Below are 23,849 nucleotides of genomic sequence, written 5' to 3' on the forward strand. Positions count from 1 at the left end.
CCTCTGTGTAAAAATCTTGCCTCGTGCATCTCCTCTAAACCTTGTCCCTCGCACCTTAAACCTATGCCCCCTAGTAATTGACCCCTCTACCCTGGGAAAAAGTCTCTGACAATCCACTCTGTCTATGCCCCTCGTAATTTTGTAGACCTCTATCAGGTCGCCCCTCAGCCTCCGTCGTTCTAGTGAGAACAAACCGAGTTTAATCACTCTTGACATGGTGATTTTAGGCAGCTCTCTGATCAAAATCATCATCCTTGTCTTTGAACTGTGAAAACTTTGAAGAGGTCCACTCACTTTGAACTGCTCTGCCTGACAGCTGATGAGCAGATCCAACAGTTCATCGAAGATACAAGTCAGGAAGCCTCAAGAACTCTGACCATGTTTTTAACACTGCAGATTTTCAAAGCCTCTGAGCCTTCCTGCAAGACCCGTCTGCACCAAAATAGGATATCGTCAACAACATAGAGTTACACCAGACCCATCATTTCAAAGAAAAACAACAGAGGAATCAAAATAACCATGATAACCTCAGTGCTATGGGGGAGTTACATTACTTTGATACCTCACAACACAATCCAACACCTATCATGGCCCAGGACAGAACAGACAACCATTAAATTATCTTGCACAAATAAATGCTTTAAGAACATTTTTAGCATTCTGGTCTCTTAACATCTTAACATCAGTAAATTACAAGCCGTCTTGTAATGTAACGACCCATCCACTGCCAAACTCCACCATGCCGTCTCATCAGAACACGGATGGTCGTCAACCTAAGCTTCGATTCTCAATCGGCTCTTTATAATACTATAAAGAGAGGACTAGTCACTACACATTTAAGTAAAACTCAGACCTCAAACCTCGGAACCTGGGTCTACCATAGAGAACCACAAGAAGAGCAAGGAGTGAGAAATAAAGACCTGGGTTACCCGACTCCGCTCATTGGGCAAAACAGCCAAAGGGGGAGACCCATATCTGGAGAAAAGACTAACTCAACCGAAAGGAAGAGTCAGATAAACCCAGTCTTCAGTCTTCATCAGGGTAACATTCAGTCTGCCTGAACCCAAAAAGGATGAAAGCACGGATGCTCAAAAAACAAAATTAGAAGAAAGATGTTTTTTAAAACCGCAAAACTAATTAGCTCTAACTGAGGGGAGTGGGCATTCCTCAAACATAGCGAGAACAGACCTTCCAACCCCAACCTTCCACCCCTCACACACCTCCACTTTGCTCACCTTCCTTTTATACATATAAAATGAAGATTGTACACAAATCCCGAATTCAAGGCCATCTAATAATAATAATCGCTTATTATTCACTTCAAGGCTTCAATGAAGTTACTGTGAAAAGACCCACATTATATGCTTCCCTGTAAAAAGGATTCCTCCTTTGACAACATCAAGCACAGTAACATGATCAGCAAGGAGCAAAGTCCAGTATAACAACAGAGATGCAGGGCAGTCATCAGGATGAAAACCTCTTTACTGGCACACAAAGAAAGCAAAAAAAAAATCAAGGATGGAGCCAGGATCAGGATCAATGAGCAATCCTCACAAGAATTCCAATGATCGAACAGGAGGACATCATTACTTCCACCATGCCGTCTCACCAGAACTCGGATGGTCGTCAACCTAGGCTCCGATTCTCAACCGGTTCAGCCACCTCCAACCCCTCACAGCCAACATCTGGAACAGGACAACAGAGGGCCAGTGGTCGGAAGGCCAAACCAACTCTCTAAAACAGCATTAAATGTGCTCCAACGAATTCAGGCAGGCTGCCTCCAGGGATAGTGCTCTCTCCAGCACAAGAACCTCTTTGTGTGCCTCCATCGCCTCCATAAATACATCCCAAAACCCTTGTAACTGGGCCCTGATGACCTGCACTGCAGAGCCAAGACTTTCAACAAAAAATAATGGGTGAATCCCACCCTGCTGCCTTCTGCAGTATTCTCCGGCACCGATTTTCGGGCGGGGGCGGGATTCCTGCCACGCCGGTCGGGGACCGTTGGCAGCGCCCCCCCCCCCCCCGGTGATTCTCCGGGCCCCGATGGGCCGAGTGGCCGTCCATTTTTGGCCAGTCCCGCTGGCATGAATCACTCAACTCACGCACCGGCGGGACCTGGCAGGTGATTATGCGTGGGTGGTCCTCGGGGTGGGCACGGGGGGATCCGACCCCGGGGGTTGGGCGGGCACCCCATGGTGGCCTGGGGGGGGCGCCCCATGGTGGCCTGGCCATGGGGGCACATCTTTCTTCCGCGCCGGGCCCCTATAGGGCTCCGCCATTTTGCACGGGGTCCGGCGTGGAAGAAAGAAGTGCCCCCAGTGCCGGCTGGTCTGCACATGCGCAGAATCACGTTGGCCGTTCTGCGCATGCGCGAGATCACGCCGGTCCTTCGCCGCTGGCAGGAGCGGCACCAACCTCTCCGGCGTCCACCTAGCCCCTGAAAATACGGAGAATTCCGAACTTTCGGGGCTGTTGATGCTGGAATGATTGACGCAGGTTTTCCCGCCGGCATGGGGACTTGGTCCCCAGAAGGGAAAATCCCGGCCAATATCTCTATTGGTAGCCATCATCCTTCAATGCACACAGGACGGTCAGGGCGGGAGTCCACTCAAAAGCAACTGCATCACTAAAGGCAGGGTCTAACCCCAACTCCTGGCCGCCACGAACAAGTAAGGTTTCAAACATTCTGTCTCGGCTCCATCATGCAGAAATGTCAGCCAACAATTCTCGAGACATCGCAGGTGCCATGTACACCAAGAAAAGACAAAAACAAATGTGCATAAAGATGAAAAGACAGATTGAAAGATGAGCAGAGTTTGAGCTCGTGAAAATGAAGCCGCTCCCATGCTCATATCACGTGATACCTCACTCAGGAAATTTAATAACAACTAACCACCAGTGATATTTAAAAATAAGCTTTGGCAGTGTGGGCATTACTGGGAGGGTGGACATTTATTAGCAGTCCCTAGTTTCCCCGAGAAGATGATTTCATAGGCATATTAGGCTACTTCTGAGTGAAATTGGTGTGGGACTGCAATCACATATAGGACAGGCAGAGTGTAAGGAGGGAAGGATTGCTTTACCTGCAGGATTTTTGTATTATGGGATGTTTTGACATGGAACATTTGAGGCACAAATCATTGCACCTTTCAAGGGAAGATTAAATAAATATTTGAAGCAGAATCGTGTCCACGGCTATGGAGAAAAGAAAATCACGCGCTGTATTCACTTTTGGATTGCTTAAATACACCAGAATAGACAATATGGACTAAATGGTATCATTCTATGCTAACTCTAGGATTCATTATTTTTTACTTCATTAATTGAATGTACATTCTTCAGAAGAGTCACAACATGATCAGGTGAGGAGTCAAATAGCTCTCCTCTTTTCTCTACCTTTGACCACAACAGATTTTTGTTAAAAAGATCACGCCTATAATAATTTCGTAAATACCAATGAGATCACCTCTCATTCTTCGAAACTCCAGTGAATACAGGCCCAGTTTCCTTCAACTCTCCTCATAAAACAATCCTGCCATCTCGGGGATTAGTCAGGTGACCCTCCGTTGCACTCCATCCATGGCACGTAGATCCTTCCTTAGCTAAGGATACCAAAACTGTACACAATACTCCAGGTGCAGTCTCACCAAGGCTCTATACAATTGCAGCACAATATATTTAGTCCTGTACGCAAATCCACTTACGATGAAGGCCAACATACCATTTGCCTTCCAAATTGGTTGCTTTATCCGCATGCCAGCTTTTAGTGATTCATGAACAAGGAAATCTACGTCACTTTGAACATTACCATTTACCAAGACCTCACCATTTAAGAAATGCCGTGGGTGGGATTCTCTGTTGGTTGACATCGGAATTGGGAAACACGATTGGGCGGAGAGTAGGTTTTGATGCCAAAATTGTGGCAGGCGGTGGTTTCACGCCAAATCGCAATTCTCCAATGCCTCAACAGTGGCATCAATGCGTTCCAGAATACACGTAAAGTAAACATCTTTGGCATATCATTAGCAGACCTGACCCCGTATTCTCCATTGCCTCCGTGATTCTCCGCCTCCACTAGGGGGAATTCTCGGCAGCAATGTTCACTTGTGCTTTTAAAAATCGTGAAACCGGTGCCATGGCTGCTGAGGGAGAGAGCGGGTACGGAAAGTGTCCAACATCGCCATCGTTTGCTAACAGTTGCGCCGCTGGCCGGGGAGTGGAGTGGGGCGTGGCCAGGAGGTGGGCAGTGGGGTCAGGGTAAACAGGCATGGAACACCATTGCCGCAGCCTGCAAGGCAGCCATGCAGCTGCGCACGCCGCTGACTGACCATTGTGAACTAAGCGCCATGGGTCATATGGGTGTCCCAGGGCAATCCCCTAGGTGCCCTCTGGGCCCAGCCAATCAGCTGTATGGACGTGCTCCAGCACAACCAGTGCCATCTTGTTGGCTGAGTGTGTGTGGGGAGTGAAGTGTGTATATGCGGCTGCAGCTTGTCAGCCTCCTGAGTGTTAATCGAGAATCCCATTTCCCATTGGAATTGATTGTGCTCCTCGTGGCACCGGTGCTAGCCTCTCAACGGTTGCTGAATCGGTCCAGATGACGCGCCAGTTTTGCTGTCTTTCAAGTTCACACTTAGTCTCAGGAACGGAGAATTTCGCACCCTGCCTTTCTGTTTTTTCTACTGAAGTGGATAACTTCAAGCTTATTCCATTTGCCATGTTCTTACCCATTCACTTAGCATCTTTATGTGCTCTGACCAAAAAGACACGATGGTAAGAATTGTCCTATGTGGAACTAAGTCCTGTTGTAATTTCACACTGCTGTGAAACCAATTTTTGGATCTCCCGCCGCCCATCATTTATCCTGTCAGTGGATGAACGGGAGAAATACACCCGATCAGACAGGTTTTCTGAATTTTTTTTTACGGTAAAGCGGATAGTTATTTTTTACTTAACCCAGTGTAAGTAAAAAATATTTTTTTAAGTCTCTGATTTACACACACACACACAAACACAGATACACAAATGTGCATACACACACAAACATGCACAGATTTCAGAGTGGACAAAATAGATTAAGTAATTTAGAGTTTAGTAAAGTTGAAGGGGTTTAAGGCTCTTGAAGGTTGATTGACTTGGCTGGCTTCAGAATGAACTTGATGGTCTTGCTGCCTTCACTTCTATTCATTATAGAGTGTGGGCATCGCTGGCTAGGCCAACATTTAATGTCCATCCCTAGTTACCCTAGAGAAGGTGGCGGTGAGCTGCCTTGAACTGCTCTAAACCCTGAGGTGTAGGTGCACCCACAGTGCTGTTAGGGAGGGAGTTCCACGATTTTGATCCAGCGGCAGTGAAGGAACGGTGATACATTTCCAAGTCAGGATGGTAAGTGGTTTGGTGGGGAATGTCCAGGTTGTGGTGTTCCCACTTGATGGGCTTTCGACTTCAAGGTGGTTAAAAGCTATAGCCAGACAATTTACCTGTTCTCCTGCAGTTTGCAGTTTGGGTTGAAGTGTTTGTTAAAATTTCTATCTGTGGCACCTGGGTCGTCAAGGTCAGCAGACAGAGTTCAATGTTTGCAAGTTGGATGGAGAATGGGGAGAGAAAGAGAGAGAGAAAGAAAGAACCCATTCAGGGTCTTGTTCCTTCAGCGTCTTAGTTGCTTGTCTAGTTCTGGAGAAAAAAACAAGTGCTGAAGCGCAGAGTGTTCATTTGAGACCTTTTCATGGCTACATAACATTTCCTTGCAACTGACCCAAAAATGTTCACAGCTGGTGTATTCTGGTTACCTTGATTTGATCATAACTGGAAAATCTTCTCTTAACCAGGATCCCATTGTCCAAGTGATTATGCCTCAAGGTATGTGTCTGCCTAGTTGAGTGCCAAGGTGATTGAACACTTTACTAATGGGATAGGAGATTCCCCCCCCATTCATCTCTTTAAAGGCCATTGTACCTGGTGTGGCTTTTCAGACAAGTTGTCTCCTTTGATTTAAAAGAAGCAATTGTGTTTCCAGTCAGTAAATCCAAAAATCATTTTTTGATGTAAAACATGGTTTCACATCACGGCTCCAATGTTGTCAAGGAAGATGTGTGAAAGGACCATATGAATTTCTGAACCATTGAAGTGATGAATGGAGATAAACGCAAAATACCACCGAACGCAGAAGCCTGAAATAAAAATAGAGCGCAATGCGGCCGTTAGATCGCGAGGGGCCAAAATCGGGAACCATGGCGGGCACCGATCAGATCTAACTGGCCCTCTCCCATTGGCGAGATGAGGATTCTGGCATGGCGAGAAACCAATAAACATCAATTGAAGTCAATCTCCATACCATTAATGGGAATTCTTTCCCCCCCGATCTAATGGCTCCCGTGATCTAACCGCCTCCCCAGCAAGTGGTCAAGCAGGAGCCGATTAGTACACCTTTTTAAAAACGTGAAACTGCAGAATGGCTGCTGTGGGGATCTGAGGAGAAGAGTAGCCATTGCTGACCTTGTGCTCGGGGTTGGGGGTGAAGAGACACCAGAGGGAGTGGGGTGGGGGGGGGGGGGAACGGCCTCAGGCGGGCGAGCTGGACTGCCAGCACCCGCGGATGCGTTATTGCCCCCCGGATCTTCTGTACCCGTAACGGGGGCAGGTCAGGCCCATGCCTATCTATCCCACTGACCATCCATAACCCCCACTGACACTGGTGGCCTCTGGGCACAAAGCTGGAGGCTATTGCCAATATGGAATCATAATAATGTGAGCACTTCACAGCCCCCAAGTGGATTCCCGTGGGTAGATATGCCACGTCGCAGGTGAGAGTGACTGCCTTGCATCCCAGTCAGACCGTGAGGCCTGGACATCTTGCCTGAACAACAGAGGCTTCAATACCACAGAGGCAGAAGGCAACATCCAAACACCCAAGAGCTGGGCCTCAGCTAGGGACATCCCCGCAACCAGAAGGTGGGTGTATGGTCTGGGAAAGGGACCAGTGCCCAGTCCAGGTAATGTTGCCAATGGGTGTCCGGGGTAGAGGATCTGGGTCTGGTGCCTGGGGGCTCCCATTGCAGCTGAGGGGTTTTGTGCAGGGCACGTTAGATGGTACCCTGAGGGTTGTCAGGGGATGTGGGGGTTGGCGGGGGAAGCCATGGAGGACCAGAGGGTAAGTGCCTGGAAGCTATAACTGATTGTCTGCCCATGTGGCCACCTGGGCTATCATTGGGCGGTGCATTGGACTGATTAAAATGCGGTTCCAATGCATCAACTGCTCTGGTGGTGCACTGCAGCACACTCCCTGGAGAGTCGCCCGCTTTGTGGTGGTCTGCTGTGCCCTCTACAACGTAGCAAATCAGCAGGATGACATACTGGTGGAGCCACTGATGATGCTGTGCCTCCCTTTCACAACCATCCCCCTCCCCCCATTCTACACACCAGTGCACTCTCAGTGAACCTCTATTTGCTTGGCCCACTGTGCTCTGCCACTATGTCTAGGTGTGTCCCCAGGATGCACATCAGCGGTGGAGGCAGTCTTCTGCTTACTGAATTCTGTGAGCCTTTGATGGCCCTGGCATGTGTCCTCTGGGGGCCCTGCATCCGGAGGACTCCAGCCCACCTGCCGGCGGCACTTGCCCTGAGATGCCACCATGTTCCGGATGCAGACTCTGAGATGCGCAGTTGTCGGTGGAGGCTGGTACTCTGGAGTGCTGGTGGGTGCTATCGCCACCCGGTAGAAGGCTCTGGGTTGACATCCAGATCTGTTGGTATCGGATCTGTCTTCGCCCACCCTCGCGACCTCCAGGGCCCAATCCTCGTAGGGGGTGAGGAGACTCATGCTCGACGCCCCGCCACCTAGCTGGGCCCTCTCCCGTCTGTTGTGGACCAACTTCTCCTGCGGGGACTCAGAGAGGGCATCGTGAGCCCCACGTTTCATGCATCTTGGGGGAGATGGGTCATGGGAGGATGGGACAGGTGTGGACACGACTGCTGGGCATGGACGGGCTGGGGCACGATATGGTGCTGGGCGGGGGCGGTGCCAGTCTCACGGTCGTTGGGCAGGGGAGGGTGACAGGCGGGACCGGTGCCAGGGGACCGATACCAACTCATCCGTGTGGCCCGGTGGAGGTCGTTTAACTTCTTTAGGCACTGGGTGGCGGTCCTCCTGGTGTCCCCCTCCAAATCATTCACCACCCTGACTTGGAAATATATCGTCGTTCCTTCATTGTCGCTGAGGCAAAATCCTGGAACTCCCTCCCTAACAGCACAATGGGTGTACCTACACCTCAAGGACTGCAGCGGTTCAAGAAGGCAACTCGCCACCACCTTCTGTAGGGCAACTAGGGATGGGCAATAAATGCTGACCTAACTAACGACGCCCACATCCCTTAACTGGATTAAAAAAAAGAAAAAAAATCCTTTTGGTGCAGATATATCATTGATAACTATTTGTTGGTGCCCTTGTTGAGCTACTTTGGTGAAAAGGAAATGATCAGGTTTGTTTGCATTGTGACTATAATGAAATAATGTAGAGAAGTCTGCATATCCTGAAATTTTACTAACCAGCTAAGTATTCTTTTTCAGGTCCTGAATATCAGAAGAGAAGATTCCTTCAGGAACTGATAGAGAATGGGGGTTATGTGGAAAATACAGAGCAGGAACCTCCATCAATAGAAGAGCCTCCACCTACCCCTCCAGAGAGTCCTGGACTCCATGAGAAAGTCAGAACCCCATTTGAGTCATCTCCTGCTGGTACACCTTCACCAAGTCCTTTGGAGACACCGCCAGAGGTCAGGAAAGTTAGAGGATCAAATTCTAACATGGAGGACTCCAGCCACTTGAGTCCTGGAAACTGGAACGGGGAGCAAAATAAAAGTAACCGGTCCAGTAGCCATCCTGGAACACCTTCTGGTTTACTGACCTTGCAAGTTGAGAACAGATCAGCTGCCAACAATCAAAATCTACCCAGGACCTCCAGTCATCAGAACAACAGAAGAACACCAACAAAACTGGAGGAGCAACTACCGAATAACTATGATTTAGATATAAAGCCTCTAGAAAGAATTGAAAACAAGCCTAGTGCAAATCAAAAGATCAAGTCAAGAGAACCTATCCCACCCCACCAGCTGCATGATGCCAAATTCCACGAAAGCTATCACAGTTATGCTGTGCGGACAGAAGTAGGACCTCCTCCTTTAGACTTAGTGCATGATGAAGCTCCTGTCAAATTATTGCCAGTCAAGAAAGAAGCAATCCCAACAAAACCTTTAACACCCGAGCCAAAACCACAGGTCAAAGTAAAAGAGCCAGAACCAAAGCCAGCACAGGTGCAAATAACTGCACCACATCCCAAACAGGAAAAGCAGCCACAACCCCGGCCAGAATCCAGACCTAAGTCCAAGCCTGAGCCTAAGCCTGGGCTTAAGCCAGTCACAAAACCAGTACCTAAATTAGTAACACAACCTGAAGTAGAAAGAAAGGAGGTTGCAGAGGTGGCACCATTTGATCAGGTGAGTTTATCCTTTGACCATAGATTATGCATGGATTTACAAACAGTTGCCTTTGATGACACAAAGTAGATTTTAGCACAGTCAGATAAATATTCTGAAGTGCTGATCTCACCAAGCTGTTAATGGGAGAGGTATTGGGAACAGACAAAAGGCCCTTCCTTCAGAGGAAGAGGGAAAAAACAGAGGGTGCATTTTGAGTAGTGTCTCATGGTACTGTTTGTTGCATATGGGAAATGTGCCACAGATAAGGGCAGTATGGTAGCACAGTGGTTAGCACAGTTGCTTGACAGCTCCAGGGTCCCAGGTTCGCTTCCTGGCTTGGGCCACTGTCTGTGTAGAGTCTGCATGCTCTACCTGTATCTGCGTGGGATTCCTCCAGGTGCTCCGGTTTCCTCCCACAGTCCAAAGATGTGCAGGTTAGGTGGATTGGCTATGATAAATTGCCCTTAGTGACCAAAAATAAAGGTTAGGTGGGTTACTGGGATAGGGTGGGGGCGTGGGCTTGGGTAGGGTGCTCTTTGCAAGGGACGGTGCAGACTCGCTGGGCCGAATGGCTTCCTTCTGCACCGTAGATTCTATGATTCTACTTTATAAATATCCTCCTAGTATATTTGTACATTGCCATTAAAATCCTGGCATGTTAAAGGGACAAGGCCACATTGTTAATTGTATGCTCATTGTACACAGGTGGCAGGCATGAACTTGGGATTCACTTGAGCTACTATAAATAGACAGAGACTGAAATTGTGATGGTTGTGTTAAGAGGTGTATGGGTATCTCTAAATATACATAACAGTGTTTAAAGATTGACCCCAGTGCTATCCTTCACCAACTGGATTTCTGGAATAGGACACACGTGCCATGTCATCGGTTGTTTGATGTGTTTAAACACAGGCTTAAATAATATATCAGAACATTATTGGCTTAAGACACAAACATGCACCCCTATATTTTCCTATATGCATGTAAGTCAGAGAAAGTTTCCTATGCCTGATTTGGTGAAGAATACAAGGCGCAGTAGGAATACCATTGTGCCAACTAATTACTACAAAACAAGAAGGTAAAGTTCAACATGTATAAGAATCTTCTGTTTAGTGAAACTGACTTCCTGGATTCTTTTGAGATTACTGGATACTGTGATCGAGACTTCAGTTGGTTCTGCAGAAATGAGCATAATAGTCTTCCTGAACATATAGGTTCCTTGAATGGAAGAGCAGAGCTTAAAGAAGTTCCAAGTGATTTAAAGATGTTGTGAAAGAGATCTGCAATATGTTCCAAACAGCTCAGATTGACAGCCTGGCACCAAGAAAGTTACATTAGAATAAGAAAAAGTAAATTTTGGCATCAGGAAGCAAAGAAGGAATTAGAAAGGCCTGAAAACTTAGTGGATTGGTATCTGGACCGATACCATTGGAAGTGAGTCCTGGGCTGTGAAGTCCATGGTTGACCTTCCTGCCCCACCTCCACTTGAGTCCCTTAAGTAGCCAAAGTAATAATGATTCTTTACATCATACCATGGGCGGTGCTATTCCAGATGTTTGATGTTGGACAGCCTATGCTTTGAGAGTTTTGGCAGGTGTGTGCTTTTTCAAAGTTACAAGCTGTTACAAATTCAACAGCACTTTTCTCTTCTACAGAGGAAGCCAGGGGCACAAATTCTCTCCAAACCCTGTCGGCCTTTCTCTTTACTCTGCAGTTTTTTTCTTAAACCTTTGACTCTGCCAGCCAATTTTTATTGAGCTTATTTTTTAACTTCAGTGCAGTATATCCACAACCTTTTTTAAAAATTCATTCAAGGGATGTGAGCGGGCAACACCATTTATTTCCAATGAATTGGATGTTGCTAGGCCATTTCAGAGGCATTTCAGAGGCAACCACATTGCTGTGGATCTGGAGTCACATGTAGGCCAGACCAGGTAAGGATGGTAGATTTCCTTCCATAAAGGACATTGGTGAACCAGATGGGTTTTTGCAACAATTAACAGTGGCTTGTTGTTCATCATTAGACTTTTGATTTCAGATGTTTTATTGAATTTAAATTTCACCATCTGCCATGGTGGGATTTGAGCCCGGGTCCCCACAGCATTATCCTGGGTTACTAGTCCTGTAACAATACCACCACACCACTGCTTCCCCACTGCTGTAATCTGCTGAGCCCTGGGACCGCCACCTATTCTACAATGTAGGTACCACTTCTTTTTTGTAACTTACTAACCATCTTGTAAAGTGACCAGGGGCGAGATTCTCTGACCCCCCCGCCGGGCCGGAGAATAGCTGGGGGGCGGCGTGAGCCCCGCCCCCCCCCCCCCCCCCCAGGCTGCCGAATTCCCCGGTGCTGGGGTTTTGACAGGGGCGGGAATCATGCCGTGCCGGTTGGCGGCCGCTGGCAGCGGCTCCCCTGGCGATTCTCCGGCGCGCGACGGCCCGTTTTAGGCTGGTCCCGCCGGCGTAAATGAGACCTGGTACTTACCGGCGGGACCTGGCTCTGCGGGCGGAGTCCTCGGGGGGGGGGGGGGGGGGGGCACGGGAGGATCTGGCCCGGAAGGTGCCCCCACAGTGGCCTGGCCCGCGATCGGGGCCCACCGATCCACGGGCGGGCCGGTCCGTGGGGGCACTCTTTCCCTCCGCACCGGCTGCTGTGGACCTCCTCCGTGGCCGGTGCAGAGGCAAACCCCCCTGCGCATGCGCTGGGATGATGCCGGCATACGCTAGCCCTCCCGCGCATGTGCCAACTCGCGCCGGCCAGTCCTTCGGCGCCGGTTGGCGTGGCACCAAGCCCCTTCCGCACAGATTGGTGTGGCGCCAACCCCACCGCACCTTCCGAGCTATCTGACGCTGAAGTGCTTCACGCCACTTCTCGGCGCTGGGACCGCCTGCCCGCCGGGTAGGGGAGAATCCCACCCCAGGTTCTTTTACTCAGGATCTGGCAATTTTTGTAGTCTTGCTCAGCTGTCTTCATGATCTGACCAAGAATTTCATTTTGTTTTACTCTGCGACACTTGGGGAGCCTTGCAATGGATTTTCACTCTGTCTGGTGGAAATGAAGCTTCTTCAATTGTTTCTTCAATTTTTCTCTTAGACACACATCTCTCTGATCCGGCTTCAGCTGTTTTTAATTTTTCATACATTGGGATACTTTTTATGAGTTTGTTTCAAATGTCACCTTTCATATCACTTCTGATGTTCAGCATGTTCCACAGCTGATGTGATATCTTTTAGGAACTCCCATTGCGGCCAAACATTTTAAAAAATAAATTTAGAGTACCCAATTTTTTTTCTCCAATTAAAGGGAAATTTAGTGTGGCCAACCCATCTACTCTGCACATCTTTGGGTTGTGGGGGTGAAGCGCACGCAGACACAGGAAGAAAGTGCAAACTCCACACAGCGAGTGACCCGGGGCCAGGATCGAACCCGGGTTCTCAGTGCCGTAGGCAGCAGTGCTAACCACTGGGCTACCGTACTGCTCTTATTGCTGCCAAACATGATGTTATAAGGTAGTGCTGCTGTGCACCAGGTTTCATTATGGGTTTACCTGTGGAGTCTCATTGATGAGGAACTTGATGCTTATATGTTTAAACCCAAACTATTTATTGTTGATTTTGAACTATTTTTAAATCCCAGATATTGTCAGTCACTGAGCTGCTTCTCCATATAGGTTGCTTCCAAGGTGTTCTGAGTTTAAAACCATGTGATTCTATACATCATACCATGGGCAGTGCTGTTCCAGCCCTACGTTAACCCTTGCTCTCTGCCATGAACCTTTTAATTTCAGTGGCATGCCATACAGCTTCATTATAACGTTAAACAACAAACCTGCCTTCTTAAAGCTCCCATCTTGCCTACATTATACTGTAAATAGGCAGGTTGCAATCAGGTTTGAGACCTTTTAAAAACTTTCACATCTCACCTGACCCAAACTCATTCATTTTGAGGATTAAAGTTCCCCCATATGTGGTGTCTCTACCCTGAAATGGTGGAATTTGATGAGAGTTATTGGTTTATTACATCTATAGCATAGGGGCCCATCTTGGCCAAGAGGTGGAAGAGGGAAAGTAAGCTGCAGCGAGATGGAGCAAATTTGTTCAGAAATGCCAAGGATATACTTGTCTGTCTCAATGCTCTGCCACTGCCTCCCTCATGAAGTGGAGATTGTGAAGGCATGCTTCATCAGTCATTCTCAGGTGTCAGTGTCTCTTGACGCAACTAATAATAATCTTTGTAGGGCGGCATGTGGTGCAGTGGTTAGCACTGGGACTGCGGCGCTGAGGACCCGGGTTCGAATTCTGGCCCTGGGTCACTGTCCGTGTGGAGTTTGCACATTCTACCCATGTCTGTGTGGGTTTCACCCCCACAACCCAAAGATGTGCAGGTTAGGTGGATTGGCCACGCTAAATTGCCCCTTGATTGGGGAAAAAATAATAATTGGGTACTCTAAATTTTTTTTAAAAAATAATCTTTATAATAACCTTTATTAGTGTCACAAGTAGGCATACATTAACACTGCAATGAAGTTACTGTGAACTATGTATGAATGGATAAGGGCAGTCCTTCTGGCACCTCATTTTCATTCTTTATTTCACTCTGTTCCTGTTCCCCAAATATTGGGCAAGATTTTTTGGTGAGGTAACAACCCTCACTGCAACTTGAAGAAAGCTGTACACAAAAATCTAGTGATCTCTCTTTCCTGATGTGAGTTTATTTCTGGTTCCCAAGTTAAGGGGATCTCTGGATATGCAGCAGCAGTTATGTTAACAAGCAGGGTAAGCAGTCAATCATATTTGAAGTACTCTCAAAACACAGCAAAGCAGGAAATTAAACCACTGGATATCCTTCACTTAATTTATTTTGTTATTGAAAAAATTAAATACAATCATGATTTGATTTAGATAGAAGCTAAAATATCAATATCAACTTTTTAAAAAGAATTTGGAAAGTATGGAATTTATTACCATAGTGGAGAAATTAGACAATCGACAAATATAAAATTATAAAAAATATAAATATTTGTGATATACTTATAAAATAGTTGTTCATGAAAATATAAAATCAGGGCTAATCCAGTTATGTAGCAAGAATTATGAAGTTAGTCTAGTATTTAAAAATCTAGTTATGCCTAATTCAACAGGGTGTAACTTTATCAAAGGTTTTTACAGCGAGACTAACAATGTAGCAGTGAAAGCTTTCATCAATTAATTGCTGGCTCAAGGTTTGAGTCTGGGATGTCACAATAACACACTCTGGAGAACATTGAATCATTGAGAGAAACTTGTGGATTTCCATGTTATTTTGTGCATTTGCAAACTCCCAAACTTGCCATCGGTTTCACTGGAGTAAGGACAGCAAAGGTTGCCACTTGTACCATCATTACCATCTCAAACTCTGATGCCAGTATAAAAAGAAAAGAATCCTGATGAGAATTTTTATCTCTAGAATGTTGGTTGTAACAAAGATGAAACTTACTCACAAAAATTTGGTTAAAACTTTTTTTAAATGTTTCCTGCATTCCCAAATTTACACCTGACTGCCGAACTTCTGCTTGCTCAATATTTAGTATAGACTCATCCACCATTTATCTCATCCAGATAATGTAGATACAAGTTGTGAGAATCAAGTCTTGGGAGAAGCTCAGGTTTATGCAGTAGTACCACTGAAGTTTGAGCAGTTCAAATGAATGGTAAACATTCGGGTATTGTTTCAAGTTCTGACCATGGTATCCATTTAAGCTTTGTTCATCCAATTATTTGGAGTTTACTAGGAAAAACCTCAGTCCCTGATAACAGATCTAATGTACATTAATGAGCCAACAGCGCCTTGGTGTTTGTGTGGACTTGCCCAGGTAAGATGACTAAATCTGTACCGAGATTTGACTTGATTCTAAGCTACGATCGCCAGGCAGGTTATCCTGCAGTTGTTTCATATTCAAAAATACCTTTTCCTCAAGAAGAATAGAAAATATTGGACATCAGACACACATGAGATTGTGCCCTTTATGGGTGGACTGAAGTGCTAGAAACTCATGACTTATGGCATGGTGGGCAACAACAGGTGCGTGATGGCCTTGCCACTATCCTCCTGATTACAGTCTGGATACTTCATGTCCTCTTCAATAGTGCTTCATCTCAATCTGTATAAATCCCATCCAACATGGGAAGTAATAGAATATTAAAGTATTATATTTAGCAACACCATGCTATCAAAGTTGACAGTGGAATTATTTTCACACAAGGGGCACGATTCAATGGAAACATTTCTAAGTGTCATTCTGGGCGCATTTGGTGGGTTGTTCTTCGGCAGCCATGTTGGTGAGACGGCGGCCTGTATTCAATGTCACTTAGTGTCGAAAATGATCCCCCACATGCGTCTTGGGATTACTGGCTGTCTCGCCGTCTGATTCGCCAGATTTGTACCTTATCGTCTCGCCGCTAACAAGGGGAGTGACTTTTAAACGCTCCCTCACCACTTACCCTCAGTCAACCCACAAGCATGGCAGTGAGGAGACCTGCTCCTCCTCACTTTGGCAATGCTGACCTGGCCAGGCTTCTCAAAACTGTGAGAGGCCCAGCAGCAGGGTCAGCAATGGCACCTGGGAGGCAGTGGTAGAGGCTGTCAGTGTGGGCAGCATGACCAGGAGGACCGCCATCCAATGTTGGAAGAAAACCAATGACCCCACTCAGCTGCAAGGGTAAGTTACAACCTCGCTCCTGGCATTAAACCAGTCAACCTTCTCCCCACCCCACAGATCACTAGTTAAGACCTTGCACCCTCCCAATATCCATTTTCGTGCTTGTTCTTCAGCACCCCCTGGCACCCATCAGCATAACCCCTTCATGTCCAGGTGCGGTGTCCACACATGCCACCTGCTATAGAAACCCCTGACCCATCAAGTGTGCCGCTAACAAAGCCCTTTCATTGTCTCCACAGGAGAAGATGGCCCATAATAATTGAGAAAGGACCAAGGCAGGAGGTGGGGGTGAATTCCCAGAGATTTGAGTCCTCACCCTCTAGGGGGAATGGGCCCTGGTGATCGTTGGGGTTGACCAAGGAGAGAGCAGTCACCAACAGCGAGATTGACCTGCGCCACAGTGGTGAGGATTCACTGCTCCTTCATTCAGATGACCTGCCTCAAGTGAATTGTTCATGTCAGACAAAATGATCCTTCCCTCTCAATGACCAGATGTCCATCTCGCAGGATCTCCATCTGATGAGGCCAGGCCATCCAGAGTCGTTCCCCTCCATGCCACCCAAGAGACCATCTTGGAGGAGAGTTTCGAGGAGACCATCAGTGAGGCGTTACAGCTGTCATTGCACCCCCCCCCCCCCCCCAGTCCACCAGATACACACACCTCGGTGGGCACATTAGTGGACAAAGTGGCACAATGTGATGAACACCACACAGTTGCTGATGCACATCAGGTGGAGGAAGGAACATCCAAGGGAGGCAGCATTCAGAGGATCTCAGGACTCAGTAGGATGCCAGTCAGATACCGAGCCTTTGGACAAGGTTCTCCCGGAGCTGATGCAGATGATAGGACACAGCCAAAACATTCAGGAGAGGATGTCAGGTACATTCCAGCGACTGCATAGCCATTTGGAGGAGTCCCAAAGGCTTTGGTAGAAGGAGATGTTGCCGACCATACATGGCACCAATGTCCACACCTCTAGGGTGGCGACCACAGTGGAAAAACCTGGAGCACGACATCCGTGCCTTGAATGGTGTCCAATGGTGACGACCATGATGGAGGGCCTCAACATCAAGTCCCAGTTGCTGAGGGACGTGTCACAGGTGCAGGTGGACATTGCTGAGGGACGTGTTCCAGATGCAGATGGACATTGTCGAGGCACTCCAGAGCTTGGCTCAATCACAGAGGAGCATCACTAAGGGTGTTGACACCATGACACAGACAATGGGGAGCCGCCAGTGCTGGCAAAGCCAGATGACTCCGATGTCTCTGGAGCTCACTCCAGTTGCCCCTCTGTCCCATGGAGACCCCCAGGTCCCTACATGCACCATTAGAGAGGTAGAAACGTTGCAGGCCAACCCGGGGCCTCCTACCAAGGAGAGACAAGTGGGGTCTCCAGTTCTCCAAAATCCCCCCTCCTGACACTGGTGCATCTCAAGGGCAGTGGACAGAACAGTGTAGCACAATAACACCAGTAACAGTGGTAAATTGGCCAGGGGGCTCCAGCTCCAGGCTCTCCAGAGGACATCTGTCAAAGACATCAAAGGCCACAGGGCGTGGCAGGTGGAATAGGGTGGTCGGGAAAGGGATGGCGTGATGGGGAGAGGGATGATTGGGGGAAGAGGGAGGAAGGAGGGAAATGGGGGGATGGGAGATTGAGGGCAAGGAGGGAAACTGGTGAAGGGGGGGATTTGTGGGTAAAGGGAATTGAGGCGAAAGGAAAATAGGGAGAGAGTTTGAGCTGACGGACAGAGCCTCATATGTGAATCTGATGAGGATGAGGGGCTCCCTGGTCCTCCGGGCATGCCTGTCTTCCATTCGTTGGCTCCTCCTGCGGCTCCTCCCTGTGCTCGTCCTCCATCATCTCCTGGAAGTCTTCTACAGACAAGGCTGCATGTCTCTCCTCCTCCAGTTTGTCACCACGTTGCTGTGCCAACTTGTGGAGGGCCACAAAGCGGGAGTCCCTCTGGGGGGGGGGGTATACTGCAGGACACCACTAGAGCAGACCAGGCATCAGAACCGCATTTTGAGCAGTATGATGCACCGCTCAATGACAGCACGTGTGGCAATATGGGCCTCATTATATTGGGTCTCCACCTCGGTCTCAGACCTCCGCACCGGTGCCATCAGCCAGGACCTCCGAGGGTACCCCTTGTCCCTCAAGAGCCAAACCATCATCTTGAGGTGGCCCTCGAAGATGTCGGGGATCTCCCGGTGACCCAGGATCTAGCTGTCATGCATGCTCCCTGGATAGCGTATACACAGTGCACGATATGGCGGTGGTAGTCGCACACAATATGAACATTCAGGGAGTGGAACCCCTTCCTGTTAATAAAGGGCACTCCTTGATACCCTAGTGCGTGCAAGGTGACATGCGTCCATTTATTGCCCCCTGGACCTGGGCTTCCTGGTGATGGCGGAGAATCCTGCAGCTCGGCATCTTGGTGGGCTTGGTCTAGGTTGAAGGTGGTGTAGTTGGATGCCCAGGAATACAGGGCATCCATGATCTCCTGGATGCACCTGTGGGCTGTAGCTTGAGAGATGGCACACAGGTCCTTGTTCGAGCCCTGAAATTAACTGGTTGTAAAAACGTTCGGGGTTGCGGTGACCTTCACAATCACCAGGAGCAGGTGCCCTCCTCCATGGTGGTGCCGCGCTGTGTCTTTGTTGAGATGCAGTCTCCTGCAGCACATGCGAGGGCGAGATCCAGATTGAGACATTTCGTGAGGTTCGGCAGAATCTCGTGAGACGTCTCAAGCTTCTCCGATCTCTGGAGAGGTCTCTCACCGTATTCAACAGCCTTGTCACGGCGCGGCTGATAAAATCATGCCCATTATTACAAGTTTCATGCTGCAATTCTAAAATACTATTCAATTCTAAAAGTTATTGGAAAAATCAGACACTTACAGAATGTAAAAATTACAAAAATCTTATTTGCACCTGCGCTAAATGATTAGTCAAATAGAATGTTACTCTCTAGCAGCTGCATGTTGACAAATGATTTATGTTTATTTCAGGGACCTAATACCGTTATGATTGCCATGGTCATTCTGCTGAACATCGGCCTAGCCATCTTGTTTGTCCATTTCCTCACATGATTTGTTTCTGAGGTAAGAAGCAAATTTTCATTCAGTTATCCGAGCAGTAAAAACAACTCAGCAATTTTAACATAATATAACATTCCAAGACATTTCACAGCAGCATGCATTATAAAACAAAATATGACACCAAGCCACATAAGAAGATATTAGGTCAGAAAGGTAGGTTTTAAGGAGTATCTTAGAGGAGGAAAGAAAAGTAAATAGGTCGGGAGAGGTGCAGTGAGAGAATTCCAGAACTTAGGGTCCAGGCAGCTGGAGGTGAAGCAGTTAAAATCGGGGATGCTTAAGAGTCCAGAATTAGAGGGATACGGGTATCCTGGAGGCTTGATAGGCTGGCGAAGATTACAGAGATGAGGAAGCCAATTTGAAGCAAGGATAGGAATTTTAAAATCAAGATGTTACTTGACCAGGTGCTACTGTAAGTTAGTGAGCAGAGGCTTGATGGTGAACTGGACTTGGTGCAAGTTAAGGCAAGGTGCAGCAGAGTTTTGGATGACCTTAAGATTATGGAGGGGAGGAAATAGAAGGCCAGACAGGAGGATGTTGTAATAGTCAGGTTGAGGGGTAACGTAGATATGAAGGAGGATTTCAGCAGCAGATGAACAGAGGCGGGGCGGCTGGTCAAAGTTAAGGAGGTGGAAAAAGGTAGTCTTAGTAGTGATGGTGTGAATCTGGACAGGTCAAATATGAAATCAAGGTTACAAAAGAGACTGGCTTCTCAGACTTGTCAGGGAGAGAAATGCATTTGGTAACTAGGGATCAGAGTCTGGAGTGGAGAGCCAATTTTTAATTGGAGAAAATGTTTGCTCAGTAAATACTGGATGTCAGATAGGCAGTCTTATAATATAACAAAAGTGGAAGAGTCAAGAGAGGTGATGGTGGTGAGGTAGAGCTGGGTGTCATCAACATAAATGTGAAAACTATTGTGTTTTTGGATAGTATCACTGTGGGGCAGCAGGTAGATGAGAAATAGGATGAAGCCAATGATAGATCTTTGACAGACACCAGAGGTAAGTGTGGGAGCAGGAAGAGAGGCCATTCGCAGGTGTTACTCTGGACATGATTCATGAGATAAGGATGGAACAAGGTGAGAGGTGTCCTGCTCAGCTGGGCAACAGTGGAGAGACATTGGAGGAGGATGCTGTGATCAACCATGTTAAAGACTGCAGACACACCAAGAAGGCCAAGGAGGAATAGTTTACTTTTGTTACAGTTAAATAGGATGTCATTTATAACTTTAATGAGTGTTGTGGCAGGGAAATAACCCCAATTGGAGGAATTCAAGCATGAGTTCCAGAAAAGGTGAGAGCAGGTTTGGGAGTCTGGAAATGGGATAGTGTTGTCAATGGTTGTTTTTTCTTTTGAAGAGGTCAGGTTTAAAGGAAAGAGAAACAGTACCTGAAGAAAGAGCACTGTTAACAATATCTGCCAAAATGGGACCAGGAGGGAAAGGAGGGTGATCAACAGTTTAGTGGGAATAGGATCGATGGAGCAGGAGCTGGGTCTCACAGACACAAGGAGCCAAAGAGGGCATGAGGAGAGATGAGAAAGAAACTAGAGAAAGATGTGAGTTCTGGACTCGGCAGAGGGGAGCTTTAAAGGTCATTAGCTCGGTAAGTCAGTGGAAGTGAGGAATGCATCAGAGGTAGCTGGTGAGATGGTCTTGATCTCAGTGACAAAGAAGTTCATGAATTTCTCACAGTTAGTGTTAGAGCTGAGGGGACAGGGGAGAGGGGTTTAAACACCATAACATTTCTGATCCTTTAAAGATCTTCATTTAATACAGCAGCAAAAATAGAAGCTTACAGTTTTCTTGTAATATTTGTAGAATTTTACACTTAAAACAAGAGTGATGTCACTCAAATACTTTGTGGTTATTGCAGAAGCTCTTGCGCTACTTTTCCTGTTGAGAATAAGGAAGAAGATCTTTGGAAAGTTATACATCCTGCAAGACTTGACACTCAGAGACACTGCAGAGTATGATTTCAGTGGCCCCTTTTGAAGAATTCCCTTATTTGTTTTCTGTCACCAGTCTGTGCCCTACAATTTTGGAAAAGACAACATTCGAAGATGTACATCTGACCTGAATTTATTTGTAGAAACTAACAGCTGCCTTACCTTTTGCCTGTGTTTATATTATACAGTACTAGCTGCCAAGGATTGTGCTTGAAAGCTTGAATTATTATATTGTACAAAGGGAGGGGAGATGGAGAGAAAAAAAACTTCTTTTGGTTCTATTTCATAAACAAGAAAAAGTTGAGTTAGTTCAAGGAGATCTTGCTCACATATTTTTGTAGCTTGATGACATTTTCGGTTAAACTGAGTACAATGAAACATGGGTATTACTGTATGTACTTAACTCTTAAGTCTAAAAGATTTCGGGTTATATTTTCCTCTGTTCATTATTGCTGGTGAAAGAAAGTAAAGTGGCATTCCCCATTTTATGCACATCTTTTTCCACTAAAAATACCTAACAGAGGACAATACTTCCTTGGAGGTTGTCTTTTGGGAAAAGAGAACACGGATGCTTTGCACTGCATTCATAGGGCTTTTTATATGTCATGAAGTGGAATATTGGTCTACTGTGAATTTTTAGCATATTTTTCTCTCTCTCTGCATTATCGTCTTAATCAGATGAGCAAGAGAATTATGATTCATGTTTGTTGCATGTTTGTCAATGAGCTGTTTTTAATCACATTTTAAGACTAATTATGCCAACCTACCATACTTATATACAGTCAGTATTAATTTTTTGATCAATGCTGTAATAAGCTAAGTGAAAAGGGAATGCACAAATCTGCTCTTAACATCACAGTGCTTTCAGAATTAAATTGATTAAAAATTCAAGGAAGACCAACACTTCTTTGCAAAAAATTTAATACTACTTTAAATTTTGAAGGCCATATTAGTTTAGAAAAATTGTATACCTGCAGTTTGTAACCATATATTTTTGACAAGAACTTTTGGCATTTTGAGTAGCTGTACATCTTTAAGTCACAGACGTTGTTCTGTTTTCAGAATTTAAAAAAAATGCCTACCAGATTTCTGTCAATCCATTAAAAGTACTTTAGTCAGCTTAAACAAGCAATGACACACAATACTTGCTACTTAGATTGCTTTCAGAGTATAATCTTTCCATTTTTGTGCTGAAGTAAAAACTCTCTTGAGCTGTTTTTCTTCCTTTGCTCTGCATGTGTGCACTTTGTAGAACAATAGCATAGATAGTTTAAAATTTTGTTTTTCCATATAACAAGGTATGTATGCTTTTGTGTGGATATATATTCAGGACTGTTTTAACCTTGTAAGATTTATATATAAAAAGATAAACTTACCTCAGAGATGCATGCTTCTCCAAAAGTTTGATTAAAATGCTTATTTGGTATTTTCAGGTCTTATTACAATGTGAAAAATTTCACCAGCCACACTGAACACCTATCTTCCAGATATTTATTCATTTCTATAAATAAGCATTACTAAATATGTCCTTGTTCGGTTTTACCACATGAAGGATTTTGTGGAATGTGGTCAAGTAAAGTAAAATGTATTTATAACTTACAGCATGTAGTATTTAAGAAACTTTCATAATTTGAATATCCAAAAATGATATATTATTCTGAGTGTTTTTACACTGCCTCATGATGAGACAATGAACTGAAGTGAAATTAATAGAAATTTAAGTAACTGATCTGAAAGACCGTTGTTGCATCGAGCAGTTTTGACATTGTATACCAAGGGAGGAAAGCTAAATTCAGTTACATTTATTATCAGAACCATGAGGATTAGTGCCTTAATTACAGATATTTGTTATCACAGATAAAAACACTTCAGATAGCAAATTTTCATATTCTTATTGCTGATGTTGATTGAATTTCAAAGCTCTGTATTGGATGATGTGCCTCATTTTAAGTCCTAGAATCAATCATACGATACAGGAAATCACATGATAAAACCTGAAATAGTGCATTTCCCAGGAAGTTACTATCTGATAAAGGTTATAAACTATAGTTTGAACTCAGCAGACCCCGAAGCTCTACAATGCATGGTCCTTTCTTGAATATTTATTTTCTCAATTTATATTGGCATTAGTGATGAGATAATGGCCTCAAATTGGGTTTGGTAGATTCTTTGGTCCACTGGCACTATAACACTGTGCCATTTCTAAAGGACCTTCCCATCAGTACAAAAGCACCTGCCAATTTTAGACAATAGCCTCTTAGTTATGCAAATCAGGATGCTATGACCTAGTTAGGAAGCTGATTATAATGTTAATGTGACATGGTGAGAGCATACATTGCACACTGTTGACTCATGTCTCTTGCTGTTCAGCAATTTAAGGTGTAATCTGTAAACTCCAGACACAACACGAAAACCGTTTCCAAGTTGGATTAGTGCAAAGACAGGAGATTGTTCCCTCATAGCTTCAGAAGAATATTGCAGACTGTTGTTGGCCTGGATTCACTTCACTCACTTGCCTCCATCTTCCCCCAGGAAATCGCAACCACCCAACCACTGTGCAGCCCCAGAACTAGCAAGCTGCAGTAGGACACCCATTCAGAGTCTTCAGTTTCCGTGT

General features: G+C 46.0%; 1 protein-coding gene across 3 annotated transcripts in view; it reads left to right on the forward strand.

The window, feature by feature from the left end:
- The window catches only part of jph2 (junctophilin 2), a 184,962-nt gene extending 163,526 nt beyond the window's left edge, over positions 1–21,436 (forward strand). For all 3 annotated transcript variants that reach the window (XM_072514811.1, XM_072514812.1, XM_072514810.1), the window contains 3 exons: positions 8,569–9,494; positions 19,193–19,285; positions 21,160–21,436. In XM_072514811.1, the coding sequence (XP_072370912.1) occupies positions 8,569–9,494; positions 19,193–19,273 (1,007 nt within the window). In that variant the 3' untranslated portion in view covers positions 19,274–19,285; positions 21,160–21,436. The remainder of the gene's footprint in view (positions 1–8,568; positions 9,495–19,192; positions 19,286–21,159) is intronic.
- Positions 21,437–23,849: the final 2,413 nt, after the last annotated feature.

The sequence above is a fragment of the Scyliorhinus torazame genome, chromosome 8, assembly GCF_047496885.1.
Source record: "Scyliorhinus torazame isolate Kashiwa2021f chromosome 8, sScyTor2.1, whole genome shotgun sequence".
Classification (NCBI taxonomy): domain Eukaryota; kingdom Metazoa; phylum Chordata; class Chondrichthyes; order Carcharhiniformes; family Scyliorhinidae; genus Scyliorhinus; species Scyliorhinus torazame.